The following is a 19191-nucleotide window of genomic DNA, read 5'->3' as shown; positions in this document are numbered from 1 at the left end:
GTCACTTGTTTTATGAATCAACATGCCACTGTGCCAAGTAATACTGAACTTTTGCTAAATACACCAAGCAGGATAATGAATACTGAAGTGAGGATGAGGAAGTAACTAACTGTGCAATCACCGATCCGGAGTTTCGAAGTAGCGACAACAGCCGACGGAGCTATAACAGCAGCACATGGAACTATAACACTCTCTGTATCTTTGTTAGACATGCACAGAAAAAACTTTTTGGTTCACTGTCATTTTGTCCCACAGTGAATGACAGTTCATGAAAATATTTTCGACACATCACTGTCCACAACCCTCACAAAAGTCAGGCTGGATAAATCATGTACAGACTGTGGCAGCAGAAACCAGTTAAGTCACTGGCCATCCTGTGACGCCAGTTGTTTTGCCTGGGTGTTTTCCACAACCAGAAATGAAAAACACATTGCTACATACCATGCATTTAATTCTCTTGCAGGGCCAAACAACAGTCTCTGCTAAGTATACGAAGGTAGCTAGACAAATAAGATCTTAAGTAGTGAATTTCTGTATGGCAAGTAACATTTTTGGGCTGGCTGTATTCAGTTTTTTGTTTCTGGGTTGAAGACAAAGTTAACATAGTCTCTCACACAATCTCATTCAAGGAACTTGATTCATTACATATGCAGTACAAACAGCTTTTTGAACCTACCTTAGGGCACACTGTGAATCTTGAGATGCCCATTTCATTAAAACCATCAGCAGTATCTAAGTTGTGCAGAGCACACCTTTTGTAATTTGTTAAGCACATGCAAGTTATGGCAAACACAGATGGATGGCAAAGTCAGTGGTTCATTTCATCTGTATCCTCAAATCAATGGCCAGCACCGTCAGTAGTTGTTAATAATCCAAACTTGGCAATCAAATTGTGAGATAATTTCAAAGTTCCAGCAAATGCTCAGTCATATATTGAACTATATCTGGTTGTTAGACCAGAGGACTTGCCAGTCAAATTGACAGGGTGCCATTTGTTTCCAATGAATCCTGGTCATTAAAGAGCCTTTTGGCACAGTTTGATGCAACAGAGTTGCAACAACTCTCGCGATTGTTTCAGAAGTATCTCAGACAGTTAATTCTGGGCATACCAAACTCAACAAATTAATTGGATGATATAATCTTAATAAGGGCTACAACCAGGGAGCAACATTTACAATACTTGTAGGCATCTTCTGAGCAGCTGTGAGCCCACAGAATTCAATGTTGGCTCGACAAGACTAAGTTTTTTAGAACAAGTGTTAAGTGAGCAAAAAGGGGCTAACTCCCATGCAAGATTACATAGAGCTCATAGGTATGTTGCCCATCCTGGAGAACCTGAAAGAGTTGCAGTCGTTCCTTGGTAAAGTAAGTTATTAAGCAAAGTTCATGCCACAAGCAGACCAGATTTGCACCAACTCAACCTGCTGCATAAGAAAGGGGTGAAATTTGTCTGGTTGAAAGGGTGCCACAAAGCATTTCTGAAATTAAAGAAGTGTCTTTGAACAATTCCCTATCTGGCTACATTTACGGCTGGTAAATGTCTTATTCTGATAATGGACACTTGAGATTATGGTATGTGTCATTTTATCACATAAGCATACTCACGGCACACAACGGCCGACTGAATTTGCTTCCAAAATACTGACGGCAGTGCAACACAATTACTCACAAATCACAAGGTGGTCTTGGGTGATTATTTGTAGAATAAAAAATCTGCAAATTTTTCTCTACAGGATCAAATTGCACCTTATCTCACATCGCAGAAAACCCCAGATATCACTGTTTGGTCCACATTCCAAGGTCTTGGTTAAGAGGGCACAGTGGCTGCAATGATGAGATCTGTTTTTCAATAATTATACGTACCAGATTCAATTCAGGGCCCACCACGCAGCACACCAATGCGGACTCTCTTTCCTGCCTGCTGTGCACGCTGGACACACACTTCGACAAGCAAGAAGTGTGTTTTATGTTAGACATAAATCAAAGAAACATACTCAGTAAATCTGTGAATAAGGCTTGTGGACTCTTGAGTTAAGCCAACAGCAATCCATTGCTTCACAAGGTCTTGTCAACTGCACAATGGTGCTGGGCAACACATCTTGCAAGAACATGGACTCAGTATTCCAAACTTTTCATTGTAACACACTTCAATATAACACATTGTGTCCTCTCTTAGCTACTGACAAATGTGAATAGCTGCCCTTTTATTTAGACTATGCTCATCTCTGTATTCTTAATCTACTGAGGTACCTGTATATGTATGATGATGACATTAGAGCAGGGCTACATTTATTGGCCTCGCACTGATGCCACCATGAAACATATAATCTGGAACTGTCATGTCTGCGGTCACAACCTGTTGTCTCCAGCACAGTGTTTAAACCCTTGGCCTCACACTGAGCACCCTTCGAAATAGTTCACATTGAATTCATCAAACTGTTCTAGGGAGAAATATGGTTGCTTGTCAGTGCCCTCTCTAACTTCTGGTATGTTGCACGAATGGCTACTACAACAATGTCCACTACCTACTGTGCCTTGTCTACTATTTTTGTCATAGAAGTTGCACCACAAACTGTCATCTCTGATGACTCATTTTAAGGAATCTGAGTTTCTGTATTTTTATCAACGCAATGATAGTGAGCATCTTACCACAACTCTGTTTCACCAAGTGTCAAATTCAGAGGCAGATCAGCTGGACATAACATTCACAATGCAGATGTACAAAACTGTGGTGACTGCTATTTCCAAGGAAGCATTCAACAAGTTATTTGTCAACTGTTGCTTTATTATACTAGCATGGTTACATATTGTCATTTGCTTTTTATCACTTGAGGCCTCCACAGAACGTCCAATCCGACAAAACTACTGCTAATTTTACAGTTTTCTCTCATTTAGTATCCAGTTTGGACTGAGCTTGTAAATATTCATATGACATTTGTGTGTTTTGGACTATGTTTCTAACCATCTGTTTACTATGTAAGCTTAGTAGTTACCTACCACTCATAACTGCCATTTGTTCCATCAGTAACCATGCCTGTGAGCTGAGTGATACAGAACTTTTGCTACGTACACCGAGTAGGACAGTAACTAACACATTTCTGGATGCCACCATTATGAGGAGATGGCTATGGCTATTGTAAGGAAATCCATAACTAAGTTCACAGTATGCTGTAGAATCTAACAGATACGAAGTCCCCCCCCCCACAATGTATCAGCATACGGTGGACAGTAGTTGAAAATAGATCCCCATCTATCAATTTATCATGCATCTGGCACAGAATACAAACACAAAACCATCATGTCTGAGAACTACTCCCCTCCCCTCCCCCCCCCCCCCCCCGACCCTTCCTCCTGCTACATCAAATAACTTACATGCGGTACTTGCTGAACAGCATGTTAATATCATATAAAATTGCAATTTGTGTTGTTATACAAATATATTTTTGAGAGCAGAATTTAAAACTTCCACTTTCTTTTACTACTTCCAGGCAAGTGAGTAATTTTTGGCAATTGATTAAAGATTTAAATTAATCAAACGAGGTGCCTTTTAACCGAAGTTCTGTAGGTAGTGAGATGCCAGAATTAGAAGCATGAGCTTCAACCCATTTTTTTTAACTCTTCAGAGGTGTTTTTAGTTATTTAACTTTTGTGTATAACTTACCATGGAATATATATAAATTATTTTCAATTTTTTTCCTAATGCTGTTATTGAACTATGTTATGTATTTCTAGCACCTTGTTATACTTTGTCCATTTCTTCTCAATACGTACTGAGTGCAATAAAGTGTGCTTAAGTTTAAACACAAAGCATTTAACCACAAAACAATGTTTGTAGACAACTGTATACGCATTTCTCACTGTTTCACTTTGATTTTCTTGCACTACCTGGAAATATCATTCCAATATTTAATCGAGTTTGGGCTCTAAACTGGTTTCATTATGCTGGCACATACATACCATATCTTTTACTTATCGTAATGTCTCAGATGCTTATATAAAGGTGGAGTGACTAACAAGAAGCTTTGAGTAGTCCATAGAAACGTAACTCACTTTATGCCCACTGTTTTGCAAGTTACTCCAAATCATCTTTAAGCGATGGGAGTAAATTGTCTTCTTGACCAAATGAGTCCTGAACACACTAGTCCTAATACCTTAAACGAAAAATTTTCAGTACTTGGCCAACCATGTGGTAACATTAATGTGATGTGACAAATTACAAATAATATAAAAGAACTTACAGAAAATAATGTCAAATTTTAAATTTACCCTTAACACTGTTTATTATGACTAAATGTAAAATAATTTTACTTAATTCTACAGTATGACAATTTTATGTGTAAGAAGAGCAGTGTGTGCTATAAAATCTTCTGGCCTTGAAATGATTAAACTAAAGCCTATTCACCTAATATAATAAAATCACTAGTGTAAGCAACATTTTTCTCAGAAAGTACAATAATTTCTTGACTGAAAAAATAATTCGGTCACATTCTGTGGAAACATCTTATCTTGTCTACAAAGATACTACGCACACAGCCAACTGCTATAGCACCAGACCTTTAGAAACAATTACAGTATTGTCAGGTCTAATAACAGATAAAAAATTATCTTCTGAACATGAAAAATCTTTGCAAAACCGATGAGAAATTGCCAAAAACCAGGCTAATCAGCTGATGTTTTGGCAGGAATATAACCTATGCAAGTGCTATTAGTTCCTGGATATCAATGACACACAAACATTTTCATTAGTAATAATTCAATGCGGTACAATGCTGGTAAGAGTGCACTGTTGACAATTACCAAAGTTTTGAAGGAAATGTGTTGATTGTGTTAATAGGATGTTAAACTTATGAGGGCAGAAAAGAACAAATATATATTGTTACATGATTTCCTTTTTTATTCTTGTTCAATAAATGTAACAAACTACTCAGACCATTGTAACAGTGTAAAAGTCATATTGCTTTTTGTTGGTGTTCAATAGCACATCAGTCAAAGGCTTGAATACTCTATTGTGTATGGCTATGACAATGCTAGATGTGTAAATAAAAAAATAAAATAACTTACTGGATCAAGAGTGAACACATTACCACTGGGTGAAACACACTGAGTCCCTTACATGTGTTATTAAGTGTAAAAAAAAAAAAAAAAAAAAAAAAAAAAAAAAAAAAAAAAAAAAAAAAAACCACACAACTGGCAATGTACTGCCTCCACCAAATCAGGTTTGACCCTATTGTAAACAATACGAGTCCTGTTATAACTTTCAGTCCAGCAAAACAAAACTGTTCATATAACTTTTATTCCACAAACTTACAAGCACAAATTTGTGGATACTTAAAAAAATTCTGCAACAGTGGCACTGCTGGTGACAATTTGTGCAGTAACTGCTACTATAAGCAAAAGGAGTGACCGAGTGAAGGTCTTTGTCCTGAAGTTTAACCTTGTGTGTGTGTGTGTGTGTGTGTGTGTGTGTGTGTGTGTGTGTGTGTGTACGCACATGCAGTGGCGAACGCACGTGCATGTACACATTTACATTTTTTTAAGGGGTGGTGGCACAAAGAGAATAGAGGGTTAGGTTGGGTCAGAGTCAAATTAAAAGGGATTGCTTTGAAAAAATTATGGCTCTCAATTAATGGGAAATATGGTATAAGGTAACAGTGTATTGACCCGCACTGATTGTTTTTGAGAATTTGTTTTTACAGACAGTATCCAAGAAGAAGCATTTTAATACAAACACAAAATTAGGAAGTATGGTATTGAAACAAAGATCATCTGAAAGTTTCCTCTTCATGCCTCACAATTCTCAAGAAAATGCAATTCTCAAAACTATTTACCCAGTGGAGCAATACATAATTCCTACATACTGCCCTTTTATTTCACAGGCCACAATTTACAATCAAAATTCACACACTATCACTGCACTAAAGAGAATATGATATGCATATAACAAAATTGTTTTTATATTAGGAGTACAATAGATTCTACTACTATCAAAATACAATGATTGTAAGATAATGAAATTTTGATGTTTCAATTACTTGTACCCAAACGAAATGGTCCTCTGGCTTCTCCCCCTCAGTAATCATATTTGTAAAGAATTATTTTGGATTTCATTATTAAAATGTACAATATATAGATCATAAACAAGGAGATGAAATAAGGCACACGTTTGCGTACTATGCAGTACCAGCTGCATATGATGTACTGCATTCACATCTGTTTCTCAAGAATGGTCAACTGTAGTAACAGGAATAGCTAAATGTTTGGGTTTTCCTTGCAGAAGCATGACTTTGCTAAAACTTAAGACTTCTGCATAGAAAAATTTGTCCACAGCACTCACACGAACACAAATTTTTTTTAGACATTTCTGCTGAAAATTAAATCACTCGCAACATTTTCCATAAGTATAGAATGACTAGGACACACATTCATGTATTCCAGCTATAAATTTTCACTTAATATTTACAAATAAACATCAGCTGACTAACAGACAATAAAATTACTTTTAGTAGACTCAAGTATTAATAACAAATACTCCTAACAATGGCAATGTCTTTTATCAGACTTCTTACTCAACATATTGTTTCTTTTACAGTCTAACAGTGAATTTTTTCCATTACGAATGTAATTGTCTTATTGTATCAAGAAAAATCTCCTCAGAAAATCAAATGACGTATGCATAAAAAACATATAAAAACACTAAGATAGTTTGCAGAAAGCAGGGAAGCTGTATTACAAATGAGAGATGCAAGCACAGCCAGAGTGAGACCAAAGATAATGTTAATTCATTAACTGCAAGGTGAGACATTACAGGAAAGTCACTTACAGCACGAATAAAATAAGTTTGCAATTGAGAGATTGCTGTGGTTGTGGGTGAGGTGTGTGTGTGTGTGTGTGTGTGTGTGTGTGTGTGTGTGTGTGTGTGTGTGTGTGTGTGTGTGTGTGTGTGTGATTTTGGGAGGGGGGGGGGGGGGGAGTTCTGCTAGCCTGCCAAGCACGCACACTTGACAAGACTCTGCAAGTACCTACAAAACAGGCAACACAGCAAATACACTGTGTTCTATAATTGGGTGGCAGCTGGCCCCAATACTTGACATCTATAACAATGTTACTTTAATCTAAGTATAGTGACCCATGAAGTCTAATTAAATCAGACAATCTAGAGGAGAATTAGATTAGGAACAGACACATGGGATGTGGTACATGAGTTTTGATATTTGGACAGAAAAATTACTGTCAATGGCCAAAGTAAAGAGAATATAAAATGCAGGCTGGCAATAGCAAGAAAAGTGTTTCTCAAAAAGAAAAGCTGTTTAACACCAAATACAAATTTAAATGTTATGTTGTCTTTTCTGAAGGGATCTATCTGAATTATAGCCTTGTATGGAAGTGAAACACAAACAAACAATACAAACAGGAAGAAAATAGAAGCTTATCAAATATGGTGCTGCAGAAGAATCCTGATGATTAGATGGGAGGAGAAGATAACTAATGAAAAGGTACTGAGCCAAATTGGAGAGTAAAGAAATGTACGGCCCAACTGGACTAAAAGAAAGGAACGGTTGGTAGAACTCATTCTGAGGCATTAAGGAACAGTCAGTCTGATAATAAAGGGAAGTGTGATGGTACAAATTTTAGAGGGAAAACAAGAATTGGGCAGAGTTCAAAGGGATGTAAGTTGGAATAGTTATTATAGAGATGAATAGGTTTGCATAGGATAGAAAAGCTGCATCAAACCAGTCTTCTGACTGAAGAAAATAACAACAACTATTACTACAACTACTGTGATCCATTCCACTGCATGTGGAAATACAGAACATAATAATGAATTTTTTATATAAACTAAAACAATGCTACTGTGGTAGCATAGATAAGCAGACAATAGATAAAACAAAAAGTTTCAGAGCATAACTAAGAGAAATTGTCTTCAGTTTTACCACAATAAGTGATATATCAGAGAAAAACTTTCTGACAGTAATAATTCACACTGAAAGTCAATAACAACCTTGTGCAAAAAGTTACTACCCGATTCCAATGCATGAATGTATCAAAATACTGTCAGCAAGAAGGAAACAAGAGGATTACTTTCCCACACCAGTATATTAGGTTTTTCTTTTTTTTAGTCTTAAAGCAACAACCATTCATGATTCTTACAGAGCATCCTTTGGGCTGAAAAATAAATTCCAAACGGATCTTGTTCCCATATGTAATATCTGTCATGTCTCTCAAAAGCACAAACACAAGCATATGACCCCACACACACACACACACACACACACACACACACACACACACACACACACTCACACACAAAGCAACTCTGATATTCGTTTTCAGATCACCTTTCATGCATTAACCCTTTAGAGCACATTTTGTAAAATAAAAACTTTAACAAACTGATGTTCAAGCCATGATCTATAAACAATTGTGAAAAATTTTCAGTAGTTTGCCAAATACTAATCACTAATAGATTTCCAACTGTGATTAAATCAGTTCACTGTGATGCTGTACTCCAAGATATAAATATCAAATAAAAACATGTAAAGCATGATAGAGTCTTAAATTCTTTATGAAAATGAAAATTTCACACTCCATTTTTATACATCATCTTCTTCTGTTACTGTCTCTTTTTGCTTGGTTTGACTGCTCTGGATTTCTGTTTTTCTCCACCAGCAAAAAATGAAGTCAGTACTTCTGACATTTCTGGCATATCATACTTAGTTAAATTATTGATCTGCTCCATCTCCTGTTATGAAAATATCAGCATATAATTAATATACTAAAGAATAAGTGGTAAGAGTAACTAAAGGATGAAAAGAAATTTGGATGAACAATCAAGAGTACATATGCTGAATCTTGGAATGAAATCGATTTCACATATGCACTGATGATACACTGATGCACAACTAACACTTCCCTTAACAACGCATTTATTTATTACGAATGACAACCAAATGTTAAGGGATTATCGTACACCTGGCATGTGAAGACAACACAGAAAACGGCAGGAGTAGGGTAATTACGGCGTATGTAATAAATGAACTACATAAATTACGGTAAAAGCTACTGTTATTAATGGTTAATGAGGCAACTTGATGTGCTGAGAATGACACACACTTAAAGACCTCTTCTATTAACAAAAATTGCAAAAACACAAAACTGTTATCACTGAATGTAATTTATCTCATTAGTTACTGAAAAAATAAAACAAATTAAAGTATTTAAATTGACAATATTACCTTTCTTGTTTCTGGATCATTCATCATTTTTGGGAGTACCATGATAAGTAACAACGGTAGTACCATCATAAGTACCTGAAATTAGTAAAGTGTGTATTTTAAACTTACCACATTACAGAAAATATTAGAAATTAAAGAGATTATGAACCAAAGAAATTAAACTAATTTGGTTTAGAAAGTCTTACAAAATTACTGCCTGCAGAAGAAATGGTAGTAATTATAAGAGTTAAATAACCTTTAGCTCTTAAAAGTAACACAAATGAAGACCTACACAGTAAAGAAGGAAAATAGACAGTTAAAAGAGTGATAGAACTTTCTCAAAACTTTCGGAGTGACACACACAGGCCAACGATGTCAATAACAGGAAAACCTGGCTGATTTTGGGATGGGATCCATGGCAAAATTGAAGCAAGGGTATTTATTTTACCTGGAGTAATTTACAATTACTTCAAATCACAAGAACACTGAATCGGCATCTCCAAATGAACCGATATTTAGTACTATAGAAGGATGGTTCACATCCCAATGTCGTACGCTGTGTGTTTAAATACTGAACACCCATGTATAATGAATGCATAGATCCCACAAGAAGAGAAGAACCAAGAAAAATAGAAGGGTCAACCACCAGTCTCTGAATAATCTGGCAACAGGGAATGTATAAACAATGAATTTATGACAACAATTCATACAGCCTCTACATAAGTAAATTGTAATCTAGCATTAAATTTAAAAATCACCCAATTTTCTAGCTATGGATATATTATACTCCTTGAAATTGTACTTCAAACACTGCTTTATATATGTCTTAATCTCCCTAAAGAAGTCAATGGTGATTCTGGTACAAACAGTACAAACAGCAGTTTTAGCACACTTCTAATTCGTTTTTATTGAGTCACACAAGCACACCCCTTCTCACTTTGTAACCCTAGAAAAACCAAACATGGCTGTGCTCACTTTTATGGCGTAAGCTATTGTACACAATGATGGTGCACTATCTGCATAACCTTACAAGAATTTTCCTTCCTTTTCACATAAATCTTGCAAAAGCACATATTGTTTAATAATAATAATAATAATAATAATAATAATAATCTCATCATGTACTGCACCTATTAGAGGAAAGTCCTGTCTACAATCACTACCAAATTGAACAAATTGTAGCATAGCCACGTACACCATCTGTATAAGATCTTCCTTAGTTTCATATTTGCTATGAGTAATAGCTTCACCACGACAGAGGGTCTGGTGTGAACCAGCTGCAGCTTAAGCCACCACCATCCAAGCAACGAAATATTACTAGCATTATAATAAATTAAATTTGACCTCGGCCATACACCAAATGGAATAAAACTTTCTGTTATGTCAATAGCTAACAACAGTGTTAATTCCAGTGTTGTGTCTACAGTACTTTTAGAGATACACAAAATGCAGAATTTAGGACTTCCATGAGAAATTAACACCCTGTCAAGTCCATATGTATCAGTTAAAAGCAAATAATGTTTAATGAGTTATCAAGCCATCCAATAACATAAAAATCACATAATTACAAAAACAAATCAATTTTACATAATTTTATATTCTGATTACAACATGATTTATGTTAAGTATTGCCAATTTGATTTGTTTTATTGCTTGAGCAGAAAGGAAGGAGTAAGTGTGATATGTGTATGATATGAAAATCTTTCCAACTGTAACTGAGCATATACAAGTGTGGGAACCTGAATGTGACACACTGATTGTTAGCTATGTATGTAGGGGGCGACGTGAATTGTGAAGCAGCCACTTTAAGGTGCTATGGAATAATAATACCTCCTATAGTTCTTCAAACAATTGATGAAAAAGTTAATCTGATATGTTTTTTGTGGTGCTTATTATTCAATAATTCTGTCTAAAGTAACTTCAGTATGGGATTGGTTCAAGGCAGAGAACATGGGGATTCCATGGATCTAAATATATAAAACTGATTGGCTAAATTCCAACTGAGGTAATCAAAGCAAGACAGTCCATTAGGGCTAGGAGCGAAGTTTGGTGTATGGGTCTGGAGGAGTCAGTGCCCAACTGAGCTGGGTAAAAATGTTTAATTTTGAGTAAATGTTTGATTTAAATGATTGTGGAGTATCAGGAAGTGTTACCTAATGAACTACAATGATGATTGCGTGAATTTTGTATCTTTTATGTATAAACTCTCCAGGTTGTGCAGTTGTAACTGAGAACTTTTAGTTCAAAGTAAACATTCACAAAGTATTGTGTGAGCAGTCGAACTATACAGAAATCCATATGTATTTTTGGTATCAAGTCAGGGTTGAGATCTTAAACTGGCTACTAAGAGTGACTGTGATGGACGTGTGAAAGTCGAATTGGAAACTGTAACAATTGCGGGCTCGGTAAATTAAAACTGTACAAATTGTGACAATACACTGGAGTTTTCATTCTACAGCTCTCTCATTTTGTCGTTAGCTACCCATGGAACTTAATTTTTGCTCCTTGTCAACACATTTAGAGTGGCTAGTTCCTATTACAGCTTTTCTAGCTGAGAAACATTATACATCATGTCAGGCCAGATGTGTTACAGAAGGTCAGCTAAAGATGGCTGGAGCATTCTTTTATACACACAATGAACTGTGCCACCACAAAATGCTTCAAAAGCAGTTACAATGGACACTTCCTTCTCACTGAGCTGATATCTTGTTGATCAAAAGTTTGTGCAAGGCCCAGAAATCATCCTACTATTCTCATGACGGACTTCTTCAAATATTTTCAGTTATGAATATCATTCAGTCTTGCTTCAACTGTGGCTGAAACATATGAAGATCTACATAAAGCTTCAATAAAATTATTGCTGGCAAGTTGTCTGCCTCCCAAGTTTTGCCACTTACATCTTTCTTTATGTTGATTTTTGTAAAGCTAAAATTTCTTCAAAATCTGTAAAAGATATAGAAGTGGATCAGTTCTTTTACCCTTCTTGCATAAAGGAGTCACCTGCACTTTTTCCCAGTTGCTTGGGACATTGCACTGGTCAAGAGATTCATGATAAATTCAAGCAAAGTAAGGGGCCAATCCCATAGAATACTCTTTGTAAATCCTAGCTGGGATTCCATCAGGGCCTGGCGACTTACTTGCTTCACACTCTTTCAGTTTATTCTATATGCCACAGATGCCTGCTGCTACGTTCTCAGTACAGGAATCTGTGCAATGATCATACAACGATGTTTGGTACAATCCTCCTGCATGAACAATTTCTTTAATGTGAAATTTAATACTTCAGCTTTCCTTTGCTATCTTCCACTGCCACATCAGATTGGTCAATGAGTGTCTGGGTAGAAGCCTCCAACCTGGTTAGCAATTTTACATAAGACCAGAATTTTCTTGGGTTCTCAACTAGATCCCTTGCTAAGGTATGACAGTGGTAGTTGTTTCATGCTTCATGCATTGATGTTTTCAGAGACACACGAATCTCAAAATTAATTTTTTCCTGTTATCATTTGCGCATTCTCTTTTAAGCTGATAGTGTAACAGTACAAGAAGATGAAACAACTGGACTAAAAAATAACCTAAATATTGGCACCCTTAATATATTAACCCTGCTCTTTCTAGAAAAAATACTCCCCTAGCCCTCTTGGCCAATTTATTATAAGGGTGGTTTGAAAAGTTCTCTGAACGGAATAGAAAAAAAGTACTTACATCACTGAAACTTTTTTTTATTTTTCAATTTAGTCTCCTTGTAGATTAATGCACCTGGTCCAACTATGTTCCAGTTCTTTGATCCCATCTCGAAAATGAGTTTTCTCCAGGCCTGCAAGATAGTTATCAACTCCAGATATCAATTCTTCGTTTGAAGTGAATCTTCATCCACCAAAAAAATTTTTAGTTTTGAGAAGAGATGGAAGTCTGACGGAGCCATATCAGGTGAATAAGGTGGGTGTGGCAACAATTCCAACCTCAGTTTGTGTAATTTTTCCATGACGACAGCACGTGTGTAGGCGCATTGTCTTGATGGAAGATGACTTTCTTCCTTGCTAAACCTGCCTTTTTTCACGTGTATTTTGTTGCAATTTGTCCAGGAGGTTAACACGGTATTCTCCAGTATTGTTTGCCCAGTGGTGAGATAATCTACAAACATAATTCCCTTCCCATCCTAGAACACTGATGCCATGACCTTTCACACCGAAGGAATTGTCTTTGCTTTCTTTGGTGGTGGAGAATCAGCATGTTTCCACCGTTTTGACTGTTGTTTTGTCTCTGGGTATAGTAGTGCACCCAAGTTTCATCTATGGTCAAAAAACAGAACAAAAAAATCTTGTTTGTTTCTCCTAAAACGGGCCAAATATTGTTCCGATATGTCCATTCTAATGCGTTTTTGATCCAGCGGCAGGAGTCACGGCACCCATATTGCAGATAATTTTTTCATTTCCAATTTTGCAGTTAAAATGTGATATACCCTTTCAGATGATATCTGGCAAGTGCAAGCAATTTCATGCACTTTCAATCAGCAATCCTCCATGACCATTTTGTGCACTTTTGCAATGATTTCTGGAGTAATAATACATCTTGGCCGACCACTGTGTGGAGCATCACCTAAGTTCTCCTGACCACATTTAAATTCATTTTTCCACTTGGAAAGTTGAATATGAAGGCACAGAGCCCCCAGTGCATTCCGGAAATCAGCATGAATGTCCTTTGCTTTCATACCTTTCTTTATGAAGTACTTAATCATGGCTCGGACCTCTTTTTTCCATCTTCACAAATCACTATGTGGGAACAATAGAGCCACATCACCACCACAGCTCTCTTCCAAGAGCACTGACATGGCACGTGTTTATAGGCAATAGTCCAATGAATATCATGTGAACAACTCATTGCGCTAAAGCTGACCTCTCGTGGGGATTCCGAGAACTTTTCAAACCACTCTTGTAACTTTTAGTAAACATTGTCACTATAGATACACTGATAAGCTGAGGCCTGTTTGTCGCTACAAGGTCTAAAATATTTCCGCTGCATGTGGGCTGTTGAACTAGCTGCTCAAGACAGTTTTCAGAGACCTGTGTTCAAAAGTACTTTGCAAGACTGCCTGTCCATAACTCCGGCTCTGAATCCATAGATGTCCCAGTCTGTACTCGGTAGGTTAAACTTGCCTCCAACTAGTATTGCATAATCTGGGCATTCCTGTGTTGCTAAGTGTACACTTACTTTGAATGATGCTCAAACTGTAACAGTGTAATCTGGCAGCCGTTAAAAACATCCAACAAATAACTTCACTTCACCTAGAGCTGTCATATGCATCCAGGTAACTTCACAGTCAAACTCAAATTTTACCTTGATAGAGAGAATATTTTTGTTGACTGCAATGAACACTCGACCCCCTACAGCATCTAATCTGTCTTACTCATATATGTTCCACGACTCGCTAAATATTTTGGAGCTTTCTACTTCAGGTTTCAGCTAGCTCTTGGCCCTGAGAATAACAGGCTGTGTACCAAACCTCATGGAGGGCAATAAATTCGGAAACTAACGGGTACTGCGACAATTTACTTATAAAATATCGCCAGTCAAAGTGTCTTTAGTCTGTACCTGGTCTGATTTTGCTATCTGTGTGTCAACTGCAGAGAGTTTATCAGAGTACCTTAAGCTACCACCTAGCATAAAAAACCTCATTTACCCTCCACAAGTAATCTGCTATCCTAGTTGCGATTTCCTTTGTGTAATGCACTCCTGGCCTATCAACTGACATGCTAGTAGTCTCCATCTGATAATGTAGATCCAAAAATACACAGCCAAGACCATCACAGAGTCGATGAAGTCTTTGCCCAAGACCCTCCACTCAGCTCCAAACCAAAGGACCCCAATCAACTGCGAGCTCTGACTGCACCCCAGAGCACAAGGCCAGCAGCCTTCGCTACTTCTGCCAGCCACCTGTATGAACCGAGAAAGGCCTCAGAACTCAAGCGACAGGCATCATTGGTGCCGATGTGAGCCACAACTTTCAGACAATTGCACCTTGCATTCTCGATAGCCGAGGCAAGGCCACCTCCACATCTCTGACGAGGCCGCCCATCAGACAGGCTGAGTGCACATTGGCTTTCTTTCTGTCTCTGAGCAGTATTTCCCTAAGAGGTTCCATAACTTGTCTAACATTGGAGCTCCCAATGACAAGCAAATCTGTCCCCCCCCACATGCCTGCTCAGGCCCTGCTGAAGAAGCAGCCACCTGTACACTAATCAGGTGAGTAAGCAAGGCCAGATAGCCAGCCTTCACATTGGTCCTCTGCCTTGGGGTATGTGAATGCGTTACTACCAGCCAATCATCCTGTAATGAGGTCAGATGACCCATTTGGGTTCCACTGGAATATGCATTGGCAGCAGAGCTTCAGAGTGAAACACATGACAATTGATGTATCCCACGCAATGGGACAAATGTTCCGCCACCACGACACTGAGGCAGTAGCCTGAAGACAGCTGACCGTACCCAAAAGCACATTCAGCTGCTTACAAACTGGCCAGGTGCTGCTGTATCCGCACACAGCACACACACAACCTATCCATCCCAGCATACTAAGAAAACAGAGGAGGGACTAAATACATAACCTGCTGCACTGCATGTGTTTAATAGGTGACAGTCAAAAAGAATTCTTCCTGGTTCTTCAAAACAAACAAGTGAGTAATAACTGCACTAAAGACTGCCTGAATTTACACTTTTAAGTTACAAAATGTGAGATTACACCTCTTAAGTAGAAAAAGACACAGCTTATTTAAGAGTTAAACTACTAAGAAAGCACAGAAATAACTAAATACCTAACTTGCTGCCCTACAAGTGTGTGGCAGGTGACAGTTGTAAACTCTCTCATACTCATGTATTGATTGAACCTACTGGTAACAAATTGTGGTAGACCAAGATTAACTGTAATTAGGCCAACTGAATCTTATGATACCATATGTGAAGAACATGATCCAATCTGTGTTATAAATTATGTGAAAGAATTTTTTTTGTAAGACTGTGATACCCTGGAGTGTTTTTGAACTATAAATTTTCCATACTTATTTATTAACTTAAAAAAAAAAAAAACATTTTTGTGAGATATAATGTGAAACATCGCAACTGGAAAAGATAGTAAACCTACTGATTTCACTTTAAAAGTGAATGGAAACATTATTTTGAGGGAAATTTATATCCGTGGGGATGTAATGCACCTTCATTTCAGTCATAAACAAATGCCACATATACTCACCAAATCTCCAAAATTTTATTTAAGTTGTACCAAACCATAATTTATTATCTCTCAGATAAACAGCCACCATTTTATCATGAAAATACAGTTAACTCCACTAGAAACAAACCCACTTGATACAAAAAAAACAATATTTTCAAATGTAAACAACATTTTACACAGAGAATATTTTGGAAGTTTCAGTTTTTAATTCAGGAGAATTTCATATATCTTTTATAACTATTTTGATTCATGGATTTTTCTAATCACAAAGCTGTACTACTTTACCTAAATTTTCACTGTTATTAATACTGCATGTTACCATCATAATGAATCTGAAAAATTTCCAGAACATTCTGGTGCGAAATGTTAAGTTAAAAATGTGTCTCCAAATAAGCTGTTTCATATTTGTACTGAGACACTTTATGGTTCGCACGCATCTGCAAGTAGTTCATAGTTAGTATGTCTTGTCCACCAAAAATGCTCCTTTGCTACAAATACAAACACTGTTGTCAAAGAGTTTTATGGTGTGAACTTCCTGTACTGCTCAGTGAAAACGTGAATTTTCTTTTAATGTGACAATTTGTTGGGAAAATTCTTCAATTGCTCAAGTAAATGTGGAGTAGTGCAGACAACAATTAATGACAGATGAGGCATAAAAATCAAATACTGAATAAACAATAAAACAGTGTTTTTTCTTGCAATAAAGACCCAAGTGACCTGTTAAACAGCCTAATCAATGAGAACCACGATTCAAGGAAGACCAGCCAACGATGAGTATTTTGATCCACCTGACAATAAAAACACTTCATTAGCAATATATCGGCTAGAAGTGTGTATCTAAATTCTGAACATTATTTGAACTTCTATATTTCAAAAGAGATTGATCAATTTTATGGTGAATGGGTACAGAGGGTAGTTTTAAGTGTTTGGCTCATCTGGATGTTATTTCTCTGATGAGTTTCAAAATCTAGCAGCATACCTCAGAGTTCCTTTGACAAACTCCTTTAATTCGACATGGTTAGGATTCCAAAACACTCTGGGAAGGGTCACTCTTGTCTTCTGTACACGGCCTCCTTCATAAATGAGCTACACTTCCCTAGAATTCTCCCAATGAACCAAAGTCAACTATTCAACTTCCCTATTACGAACCTTAAGTGCATTTTCCATCTCATGTTACTTTGCAGCATTACACCTACAAATTTAATCGATGCGACTGTAAAGCAGCACATGAATAACATTGTACTAGAACATTACATATTTATTTTCCTACTCATCTGCATTTTTGGCCTTTAGAATAAGCTGCCCTTTGATGCACCAAACAAATTTCATCTAAGGCATCCGTATCATCCTACAGTCACTCATCGATGACACTTTCCTGTACATCATAGCATCTTCTGCAAACAGCTGCAGATTGCTGTTCACCCTATCTGTATTGCTGTTTGCCCTATCTGTCAGATCATTTACGCATACAGAGAACGAGTATTCCTGTAACACTTCCAAGGGTCACTCCTGGTGATATCATTGTCTCAGATGATTGCACCAATAGCTCTACTGCAATCCTTCCCTTGTTCCAAGAAAGAACTCCGAATAGTTTCACTACAGCAGCAAGGATACTGTCACGCCACCAAAAAATCATCTAAATAAGTCCCACTAGTGTATCTCTAGAATGGATATTCAGTTGTAGCAACATGTTACAAAGAATACTGTTAGGGTGAGATCTGAGTTCTCCAGCTGACACAAGACAGGCACTAATTTCTACATGGAGAAGTGGCAGTTCTCAAGCAACCGATGAAGTCTTGGAACATTTTTCACTTTCTATTTACTTTTCCTTAGTTGTTTGTGATACATACTCTTCAAAATGATGGGCTAAATAACCAACACTGGAACCTACTAAACACAAAAGGTGTGAAAAATTAATCTTCGATCAGTTACTGAGCATATTATAGAAGAATAATGTCTTTAGCAAAAATAAATGAAAGGAAAAGGAGAGGGTGCTGACAGTTATGAGTGTGTGAAAGTTGAACATACAGATGTATTTTGTGATGCAGCAAAATCAGAAATTATTCACAGTAATTGTGTTGAATTCAGTGATGATTTATAGCTCACACACTAACAGCAATAAAAACTGGGTACGCTATGGAACAAAGAAACAACATTCATTGCCATCCATTTTCCAAACAAGAATGTTTACTTATTCATCCTACAGCAATAAATCACTATATTTCTTTATGTTGCTTTTTACATATGATTTGCTTCAGCTTGTAGCTAATGAAACAATGCAAACAAAATATTTATCAGCAAAATAATATGGATTGGACTAGAATTTTTCACTGGAAACCTCAAAGCATAAATGAAGTACTAGTCTTGTTGAGCCTTTCAATACACATGAATAATGTAAAACTCATTTGATTAAAAGACTACTGGAAGAAATATTTTGAAAAATAGAGGAACCTGCATGAATATGAGCAAGGTGTTCATTACGTTTGTTAAAAATCCAGAGCTCAGAAACCATATGGTACAAGCTACAGTCTATCTTACATTATTTCAACAGCAAGATATATTCTTCAGGGAGAGATCTATCTTTACTATACCAATGACTGGCTGGTGAAGAAGACTGTAATTTAGGTGGTGTATATGAAACAAGGCATACCTGACCAAACAGCTGAGTGTGTTACTAGGTCCCTTCTGGGATTCTCAGAGGCAAGTCTACCTGGATTGAATCTGTCTTGCAGACTGACAATGAGGACTGGTGAA

The 19191-nt window shown here is 37.0% G+C and overlaps 1 protein-coding gene across 2 annotated transcripts in view; it reads right to left on the bottom strand.

Annotated features, from left to right (window-relative positions):
* LOC124723192 (ER membrane protein complex subunit 7 homolog) overlaps positions 1 to 19191 on the bottom strand; it is an 81808-nt gene that overhangs the window by 29126 nt on the left and 33491 nt on the right. The window contains exons 3-4 of one of the 2 annotated variants that reach the window (XM_047248382.1): positions 9234 to 9308; positions 8546 to 8740 (exon numbers count right to left, since the gene is read on the bottom strand). In XM_047248382.1, the coding sequence (XP_047104338.1) occupies positions 8612 to 8740; positions 9234 to 9308 (204 nt within the window). In that variant the 3' untranslated portion in view covers positions 8546 to 8611. Of the gene's footprint in view, positions 1 to 8545; positions 8741 to 9233; positions 9309 to 19191 lie in introns of those variants that run through there. The other variant, XM_047248383.1, reaches the window with a different exon arrangement.

The sequence above is a fragment of the Schistocerca piceifrons genome, chromosome X (genome assembly GCF_021461385.2).
Source record: "Schistocerca piceifrons isolate TAMUIC-IGC-003096 chromosome X, iqSchPice1.1, whole genome shotgun sequence".
Classification (NCBI taxonomy): domain Eukaryota; kingdom Metazoa; phylum Arthropoda; class Insecta; order Orthoptera; family Acrididae; genus Schistocerca; species Schistocerca piceifrons.
The sequence above is the reverse complement of the archived record's forward strand: the minus strand, read 5'-3'. Positions and strand labels throughout refer to the sequence as shown.